The sequence below is a fragment of the Gavialis gangeticus genome, unplaced genomic scaffold (assembly GCF_001723915.1).
Source record: "Gavialis gangeticus isolate Ggan-Ray unplaced genomic scaffold, GavGan_comp1, whole genome shotgun sequence".
Taxonomy (NCBI): domain Eukaryota; kingdom Metazoa; phylum Chordata; order Crocodylia; family Gavialidae; genus Gavialis; species Gavialis gangeticus.
Genome location: NW_017729028.1, coordinates 812,005 through 822,075, shown reverse-complemented (window position 1 = coordinate 822,075; position 10,071 = coordinate 812,005). Strand labels below are relative to the sequence as shown.

Here is a 10,071-nt window from a genome sequence, read left to right as displayed (position 1 = left end):
AAAAAAAAAAAAAAAAAGTATTACTTGTTTAATTAACTCCAAAGCTCAAGTTCAAAATAAGGGCAAATTAAAGCTAAACCAAGTATTTACCGCAAGAGATTAGTTAACACTTGGCAGGAGTTAGCTCAGGGGTGGGCAAAATACAGCTTGTGGGCTGGATGCAGCTCACCAATTGATTTTATCTAGTCCACAGGTGGGTAACGGCACCACACGGCAGGTCCTGGGTAAGCCATGCTCAGAGGTAAGGGCCCACTGGGGCAGCAGTTCCAGTCTCTGCTGGCACCATGGAGGATGCTGGGTAGAAGCAGCCACACCTGCCCAGCATAGTATGGCAGCCTGGGAGTTGGAGTCCGACCTGCCCTGGGCCATACTCCATACCCAAGGCACCAAAGGAGATGCTGGGCAGAAGCAGGCCCACCTGCCTGCCTGGCACCACCAGAGGCAGAGCTGCTGCTTGCCAGCAGAGGTTGGGGCCCAACTGCAGCTCACCCAGGGCCTATTGCATGGTGCCAGGTAGGACTGCTTCCATTCAGCATCTTCTGTGGTGCCCAAGATACGGTCTGGACCTGCAGGTGCTGGGTGAGCTGTGCTTAGTCCCTCTACTAGCAAGTGGTACCCGGGTCCTCAAGGGCTGGACTGCATCACACAGGTGCCACAGGCAAGCAAGGCAGAAGCACTTCTGGCCACTGCAGGCCTGGGGCAAGCCATGCTTGGGCCCTGGCAGCTCTGGCTCTGGCCATCTGTGGTGCCAGGCAGACAGACACAGCTCTTCCACCAAGCAGCTGCCAGGGCCTCAAGAGCAGCTCATCTAGCCCCCGGCCACAAGCCTCTGCACAATCCCATCCTGCCCTGCCATTCTGGGCACTGTTGGGGTTGGGGGAAGAAGAAATGACACACAAGTGCATGCACCAGAAACCCTGATGGTAGGGTAAGACAGAGTAGTGGCCCATGGCCAGACCCCCAGAGCTACAGACAGATCCAGTGGATGTTACTGGGGAAGGACAGGAATGCACACACATGGTCCTTGAGAGATCACTAAAACTCATTAAGTGGCCCCTCCAGCCCAAATAATTGCCCATCCTTGTATTAGAGATAAACTGGCCCCCACCTGCACAATAGCCTATCCCAGGAAGAGCTATAAAAGCAAACTTTTGCCAACTGCCTTGTTTGCTCTCCCCCAAATCATTCAATACTGCTGGTCACTCAAGGACTTCCTTTTAGCAGAGGACAAAACCCACATACAAGTGACACCCCTAGCCCAGGGGCAGGCAATTATTTTGAGCAGAGGGCCACTTACTGAGTTTTGGTAAGCCATCCAGGGCCACATGACAGGCAGCCCAGGGCAGATGCATATTCATTTTCTAAATTGTTTAGGGGCCCCCGTGGGCCAGATAGAATGGCCTGGCAGGCCACATCCAGCCCCGGGCTGCATTTTGCCCACCCCTGCCCCAGGCCCCTCACTGAAAATTCCAATTACAGTTCACTGCACATACTCCAGAATGAGACCAATGTTAGGCCCTCATCAAAATCACAAAATACAGAAAAAACAGCAATGCACAACTGGAGCTAGGCCCATAAACTACATTTTAATCTGTTTTACACATCCAGAGCCAGGGTCACTATTCTCAGAGAAGGCCTAACTTGGAGTTTCTTTTAACATTTCCATCTGGGCTCACTGCTCCCAGGCACACTCAAAGTTTCTTCACCTATCCTCTCAAGTCAAAGCTAACAGCAACAGTTCTGCTAGAAAAATCTTGAGTAGGTTTCTTTACTTGTACCAAAAAATATGGTTCAAATCTGTTTGTATGTTCAAAAATGCAGGACTAACATCACCACCTTTCTTTTTCTGCCTAATCAATGTTAGCATAGAATACCTTGGATCAAACATTTTGCAGTACAAGGCTTTTTAGGTTATGAACACATGCTTGCATAGTTAGATGCTTACAATGTAGTCTTAGAAATGAGACAGGATGTAATGCCACAGCTGAGAAGCAAAAAAGGTACTATAGCAAGACTTGCTTAAGGTCTATGCACTTCAAGTATTTGGGAAGACTGAGCCTTGGGTTTGACTAGATTTAACATAATGGCTTGATATCTCAAAGACAAAGAATCTAATCTGCCACTGCCTACAGGAAAAATTCAGCTAGCTGCTCCTGGTAACCAACTGAGACTCAAGTTGGATAAATCATGCAAGATGTATTGAGATCAAGGGTATCAATCATCTGACTTGTGGCTCTGTTTGCTATCTTATTGAAACCAAGGATCTCAATGAGATTGCACACAAGAGCTAGATGATCAATTGTAGAAAATAGACCAAGTGTATGACCAAACCAGTGCAGAACAGTGTAGGGACCATTTCAAAGCAGGACTAGAAAGCAATTACACTTGAAAAGAGAAATTTGGGTTTCATAGATTTAGGGTCGGAAGGGACCTAGTAGATCTTCTAGCCCGACGCCCCGCCAGGGCGGGAGAACAACAAAACCCCAAAACAAGAAACGGGACTCAAATGAGTCCAGCCAGGTAGGCATCCAGCCTCTTCTTAAAGACCCCCAGGGTAGGGGCCAGCACCACTTCCCTTGGAAGTTGGTTCCAGCTCCTAGCCGCCCTAACTGTGAAGTAGTTTTTGCGGATGTCCAATCTATACCTCCTCTCCATCAACTTGTGCCCATTACTCCTTGTTATGCCAGCGGGCGCTAGGGGAAACAGCGTCTCCCCCAAACCCTTCTGGTCCCCCCTAGTGAGTTTATAGACGGTCACCAGGTCCCCCCTCAGCCTTCTCTTGTGGAGGCTGAATAGGTTCAGGTCCCGCAGTCTCTCACTGTAGGGTCTGCCCTGTTGTCCCCGGATCATGCGGGTGGCCCTCCTCTGGACCCTCTCCATGTTGTCCACATCCCTCTTGAAATGGGGCGCACAGAACTGGACACAATACTCCAGCTGTGGCCTGACCAGCGTCGCGTAGAGGGGGAGGATCACCTCCTTGGCTCTACTCGAGATGCACCTGTGGATGCACGACAAGGTCCGGTTAGCCCTGCCAACCATGACCTCGCATTGTCGGCCCATGTTCATCTTGGGGTCAATAATGACTCCAAGATCCCTTTCTGCCTCCGTGCTCTCAAGTAGGGAGTTCCCCATTGTGTAAGTGTGCTGCTGGTTCCTACTGCCCAAGTGCAGCACCCTGCACTTGTCCGTATTGAAACGTTTGATTTTCAACAGCACCCAGTCTTCCCTTGCCCCTTCCCTTGCCAGATGGCATTAGTTCACTTGCTGAAAGGAGAGACTTTGTAGAGATAATGACTAAACATAAGTCACTTGCCCTTAAAGCTTCTACTAACAATCAAAACCGTCAGTGAAGGTACATTGTAAGTGGCGCACATAACCCTGCAAAATATTTACCTACCTCCTGGGACGTTTTTGCTTGTTTTTTGTGCGGCTTTTTCTTGTCGGTTTGGGCAAAATCCTTCTCTGTTAAGGAAGAAATACCAAATCTCACATGAGTACTTAAGAGTTTCCAAAGTCTAATTCTGAAAATAAAGTGTACACTCAATTCAGATATTCCCTCCCCCCTTCAAAAGAAGCAGCATCTAGGGAAGTCTGATTCATAGTTTCATAGTTTCTAGGGTCGGAAGGGACCCAAGAAGATCATCTAGTCCGACCCCCTGCCATGAACCAGAGATCAGTTTCTTGGGGATTGTGCCAGAACCCCAAACTCATACTTAAAGTTAATAATATCTTAACATGACCATTGTAAAAGCAGTCTGTGTATAAAGATGGCAGCCAGAACAGAAGTCAACAACAAAACTATTTAACTGGTAAAAATATAAATGCATGTTTGGCCATAGAATCATAGAAGTAGGGTCGGAAGGGACCTTGTAGATCTTCAAGTCCGACCCCCTGCCTGGGCAGGAGAAAAACCAGGCTCAGGTGACTCCAGCCAGGTAGGCATCAAGCCTCTTCTTAAAGACCCCCAGGGTAGGAGCCAGCACCACTTCCCTCGGAAGTTGGTTCCAGATCCTAGCCACCCTGACTGGGAAGTAGTTCTTACGGATGTCTAATCTGAACCTACTCTCCAACAACTTGTAGCCGTTATTCCTTGTTATGCCAGGGGGCGCTAAGTGAAACAAGGTCTCTCCCAAACCCTTCTGGTCCCCCCTAGTGAGTTTATAGGTGTCACCACGTCCCCCCTCAACCTTCTCTCGTGAAGGCTGAACAGGTTCAGGTCCCATAGTCTCTCATTGTAGGGTCTGCCCTGCTGTCCCCAGATCATTTGGGTGGCCCTCCTCTGGACCCTCTCAATGTTGTCCACATCCTTCCTGAAGTGAGGCGCCCAGACCTGGACACAGTACTCCAGCTGTGGCCTGACCAGTGTTGCATAGAGGGGGAGGATCACCTCCTCGGACCTGCTTGAGATGCACAAGGTCCAGTTAGCCCTGCTAACTGTGACCTCGCATTGTCAGCCCATGTTCATCTTGGAATTCAATAATGACTCCAAGATCCCTTTCTGCCTCCGTGCTTTGTTCCATTTAGGAACGTCTGCCAGAACAAAAAACTGATAGCTTTCAATACGAAACAGGCAATTAATTCTGGAAAGCTGAAGTGTAGTTGTAGCCATGCTGGAGAAAAGCATAGTTTTGTTTTTTGGGGGGGTTTCAGTTGTACCTTTTTATTGGACCAACTGCCTAGTTGGCAAAGAGAAATGCTAAGCAACCTGTGAGACAAAATACCCTTTACTTCAGCCATGGCTATGAAACAGGATCTTTGCACCAGCTTCGTTGCAAGTGGATACTTACTTTTGTTTAAAGATAGGCTATTTTGGCTTAGCTGAAAAAAAAAAAATCAAAACAGTTTGGCAGAATAGCTATATGCCTGCTTTCCTACAATTTAAGCTTAAAATCATGTTTTGCTTATTAAACTGGTGCAACTCATTACAAAGGCTTATGATTTAACAGCTTTTAACATCAAACTGCAGCATCTTCAAACTGAAGCGCAATGTCACTGCCAGGCAACAACCTCTGAAGACAGTTATGAAGTACCTCAAACACAGTGGAGCCATTTGTGTGGTCCTTTTAAAAAGACAGGTTGCCTCACTTAGTGCCAAAACCTTGAATTAACATTCATCCATCCACTGTGAACTACCACATTACACCCACTTTCTGTTAGAGCCATCTGCTGACATAACATGCCCCATGGCTCTTGATGCCAGCTTCATGAAGAAAACAAAGTACCTCAATTTAATACAAAGCAACACAAAAAACAGACTTTACTTCACAGATTGAGCTCAGCCTTCTCAGCAGATACATATATCCAAGTTAGTTATCCTGTCCAGTAAAAACTTCATGAGTTTGCTCTTCCCCAGTACTGCCCTCATTACCATTTCACACTGCTTTTAACCTTTTCAGCTCAATTTAAGATCAGTCATGCATCACTAGTGGTATCCAATTTGGGCTTCAGATCATTTCTAGTCAAAGTACTAAGTGAAGAAAAGAAGCTGCTCTGCTTGTTCTCGAACTACCAAGATTCTCCACTATTAGAGTCTGAAAAACTGCTCTTGTATCTTTCCTTTTAAACTGCACTCCTCTGGGACTATTTTAGTACCATGTCACTTCTTCATAAGGGTAGTTCATTGCTACAAGCATTTCTTCATCTACAGAGGAGAAACTTTTAAAGATTAGCTGCAAACTGATGGTGACTAGAATAGAACTCAAGTCTACAGCCACAAAAATAAATGCATTGCACAAAGAAGTAATACACACCAACAGGATATCAGTTATAGTAGAAGGTATCAGATGTAGGTAAGGCGCTAACTTTTTACCTGAGCAATGAACACTACATGCTTGCCACTGAATTTCTTCTCCAACTCACGAACCAGCCGCACCTGGATCTTCTGGAAAGATTTCAGTTGAGGAACTGGCACAAAGATTATGATGGCTTTTCTACCCCCACCTACTTCAATTTCCTACAAGAAACAGATTGAGCAAATGTTAAAAGGCAGGCAATGTTAGATTTGATTTTAAAAGTTTTCTACATGTAAATTAAACTTATGATGGTCTATATGTTTATTTTTCAGGTAACAATATGCACTTTTACATGACACTGTAAAATGTATTTAGAAATAGCCATCTAGCTTTGTAAGTTTTGCTAAAACCTACTGTGATACTGTCATAGCTTACTACCAAAAAGAACTACAGGTTCCTATACACGTGCGGGGAGCCTGCTCTGATGCATCAGTGTGTCATAGCAGACTTGATTAACTTCCACACTGAAAGTGGCAGCAGAGAGCTTTGAAATAAAACACATTCTATGAGCTTTAGTTCAAAGTGCCTTGCCACCATTTTTTCAGCAGAGATGTGCAGCACTGCCGACACACACGACATGTGGGTGCTTTTAATTAACATGGCTCACTAATTAAAGTACCCAGTGCCACTTCCACAGCATATGTAAAAATGCACTACAATTCAGATTCTTCCCACAGAAGAGACTCAGTCTACCAGAGAAATGAGGACCTGAAGTTGACTGAATGTGCTTTTAGATTTACAGCTAAATATAGAACGTATAAACTGCAATTAATGTTTCCCACAAGGTATATGGAGTCAGCTTAACAGGAGTGTTCAGGAAACCATCCTAATTATCCTCCAGACATCTTTACAAAAAAGAACTGAAGGTAGCCCTAGTGACGCCCATTAGTTTTTACAACACTTACTGTGGTTGTGCCCTGCATGCCCTGTCTTCCTAGTTAAGTGACCAACCTGTAAGCCTACACAGGATGCTCTTCATACTACTGGGGACAGAGACTTGTTCTCCAGCACTGCAGAACGAGGTCGCAATGCAGAGCTAACCACTTAGGCAGAGCCAAGAGACCCTCATCACTGGATGCCCATGTGTTCAGTATCCAGTTGTCCCCTACCTCACTAGGAAGAAACTTCTTGTAGTTTTGCTTAACGACAAGACCCCGTGGTACAAGCTCAGAATCAATTCAAAGTCAGCCTCTATTCCTCCAGTGTGCAGACACTGTAAAACCCTATTTTTTGCTGAGCTCCAGAGAGTTGCATGCAAGCAGATATCAAGCTAGTTTGCACAAGTACTACAAGTGACCTACATGAGCTCCCTTGGGGCTTATACACCCAGCTTTGTTTTGGAATCTCAGGTTCACTACACAGAGCTGAAAAAGTTTGACTATGTTCTATCCTGAAGCACTGCAAAGAATCAGTCTCACACTACTATATTCACAACCATTTGTCTCACAAACAAAGTCACTGAAGAGCTGGAGCTCCCAACTTTTAGTAGTTGTTTTTTGGACTGGACCTATACTTTAAGTAAAGCGTAGTAGTTCCTCTCACATAAAAAGAATTAGGGATAAAAAGCAGACTGTTTGTCATAATGGCATCCAACAGACAATCACATAATACCCCCGGATTCATCTGTGCCCAAAGGTGCTCTGACCACCTGCAATGTGGCAAGTTACTTTCTTACCGAACATACCATATTGAGCATAGTATCAGTTGGCAAAACCAAAATTTGAGAAACAAATCTAACCCTACCTTAGCTGCTGTGATGTTCAATTCTCTCAGTTGAGCCTTTAAGTCAGAGTTCATCTCCAACTCCAGGAGAGCCTGGGGGGGGAAAAAAAAAGTTGTTAAAAAACAGTTTGTCTCACTTCCACAAAATGGTTTAAATATCAGAGATAATTTAATCTTCTGGTGCACAGCCTATGCTAAATGACACAGTCTTCTGACCTATCAGAATGGTATCTGAATAAGCATGCCCTGTTTTAAACTTTGCTTTGCAATCATGTAGAAACACTCTAGCCCTTACACAAAACACACACCTCAACCATGGTGTAGGACAAGGTTCTTTTTCCTGGTTTTAATTTACTTAACCCAACAACCATTTACTGGGTCAGACCATAGGTCTATCTTGTCCAGTCTCCTGGGTCACACCGTGGCAGAGGGCACATGCTGGATGCAAGAGTGAACAGAGTATGATCAGGACTTTCTCTGCCCCTCGCTGGTCCTCTCTTACTTGAAGCCTCCAGCACTTAAAGTCTAGGAAGTTTGGATTCAGAGGCTGTTCCCCTCACTCCTATGCTCCCTAACCCCCACCAAGGTATAAACTTACTGTGACTGCCTTGGGCAACATCAGCAACTGGAAGAGGGACAAAAAACAAGCCTGATCTAGCACTACAACTACAGAACAACCATGCGGCAGTTGGAACGCAGCCGGCTCTCGAACACGCTCTCTTGCCATCCAGCTTTCTGTCCTCCTGTTTTTTCCCCCTAGTAAATGAGGTGACAGTGGAAGTAATGGGGACATACCTGGGATATCCCCGACTCGAATTCATCCGGCTTCTCGCCATTCGGCTTCACAATCTTCGCACTGGAACTGAACATGGCGCGTCTGCAACACCAACAACAGCTGTCAGCATGGTCCAGCTACGAGGTGCTTTCCCTTGCTCCCAAGCCTGGGCACCATCCACAGTAATGCCAACCATCACAAAACCATTGTGAGACTCAGAAAGTCAAAGTCAAAATAATTCTTGATCCAACCTTCATATCTCTGAGTTCTCCCAGCTGGTAAGCAGGGGGAAAGGGGCAGAGGAAGAAGTAAGGGGTTGGGGAGAGGCCCTGCAGTGAGGGAGGGAGTGGGTCAAGGGTGAATGGGGCCCCAGGGTTAATGCAGATCATTCAAAGGTGGAGGGGGCACAGCTCCCCACAACAGCGTACACCCCCAGGGGAGGCACATACCCCCCCATGGGACAAAGGCAGGCTGCCTGCTGCAGGCAGGGAACACGCTGACCATGCAGTGCGTCCCCCTGCCCACCCAGAGACAGGAAGCACACTGGGGTCACGCAGCTGAGCTCCTGGGGCAAAGGCAGCATGGCACAGAGCCCAAGCCCCTTCCCCTCCACTCACCAGCTGGGCGCTGTCTTCGTGTGTCAGTGTCTCTGTAACTCTGCTCCTCAGTCTGAAGTCACAGCCCTCCAGCCCAGCTGCTGCCCCACTCCTGACCCACAGTACCCCACGCATCCAGCCAGGGCATGCTCCAAGCCCCCCACACCTTCACAAATAGCTCCTCCACACACATCAGAAATAGCATCTCGTGATTTACGTGCCAATCTCTTGATTTGGTCAAAGCTCGTCTCGTAAGTTTTGGCCCGGTGGGGTTGGCAATCGTGCACGCAGCCCTGCTGCGGGACCGCCTCCGGCTGCAGCGCCCGGGCCATGCGGCTCCCGCCAAGCAGCCGCCAGGGCCCGCACTACTCCCCCCACCCGGACGGGACAGCAAGCGCGACCCGGCCCCGGGCAGGCATCGGGCGGCGGGAGGAGGAGTATCGGGAGCATCCCCCGCCCGCCCGCGCCCCGGGACCCGCCTCCATCCCCTGGGCCCGGTATTGCGGCCCCGATGCGGGAAACGCGCTGCCGCGTCCAGGCCAGAGCCAGTCGCCAGCACCCACCTCGCTCAGCGCCGGCCTAGGAAGAGGGAGAGCTCTCGCGAGATCCGCCCAGGTGCCTGCCCGGGAACCAGCTGACTCCGCCCATCCGGCGCTGAAGCCACACCCGGAAGTAGGGCACTCAGGCCGCGGCGCTCCCCAGCCCCATCCGGCAGACTGAAGCCGCGAAGGAAGGAATCGAATTCTGGCGCTGGCGCCAAGCGATGACGTCATAACTAGCCGCCGAGGGGTAAATTTAAGAGTGTGTGCGCGTGCGCAGTGGCGTTGCAGTCCCGGTCCGGGTTCTGTCCGCGGGTAGACGTTTCAACGGGCCGCACGCCCAGTGCCCGGGTCTGGCTCACGGAAGAGGGTTGCATGAAACACGAACACTTTTACGTCTAAAGTTGGCGCCTTGCTCCTTTGCACCTGCCTCTGGAAGTGCCTCAGCTGGGCATTGCCTCCGCCGGCAGTCCCGCTGCCGCCCTGCCCGCCTGGGAGAGTGGTGCTAAGGTTAGGAAATCATGGCCCGCACGCTGGTGAGGATCGGGTGACGGCCGTTTCTACCCAAGGAAGCGCCTCGGAGGCAGCAGCAGGATGTGTCCTAGCGTGGCTCATCTGCTTCGTTGGGCGAAACGCGTTGCTTGTTT

At 48.6% G+C, this 10,071-nt stretch overlaps 1 protein-coding gene across 1 annotated transcript in view; it reads right to left on the bottom strand.

The window, feature by feature from the left end:
- RPS7 (ribosomal protein S7) overlaps nt 1–9,484 on the bottom strand; it is a 19,970-nt gene extending 10,486 nt beyond the window's left edge. The window contains exons 1-5 of the mRNA XM_019520708.1: nt 9,449–9,484; nt 8,310–8,391; nt 7,536–7,607; nt 5,810–5,953; nt 3,398–3,462 (exon numbers count right to left, since the gene is read on the bottom strand). Coding sequence (XP_019376253.1) covers nt 3,398–3,462; nt 5,810–5,953; nt 7,536–7,607; nt 8,310–8,384 — 356 coding nt within the window. The 5' untranslated portion in view covers nt 8,385–8,391; nt 9,449–9,484. The remainder of the gene's footprint in view (nt 1–3,397; nt 3,463–5,809; nt 5,954–7,535; nt 7,608–8,309; nt 8,392–9,448) is intronic.
- Nucleotides 9,485–10,071: the final 587 nt, after the last annotated feature.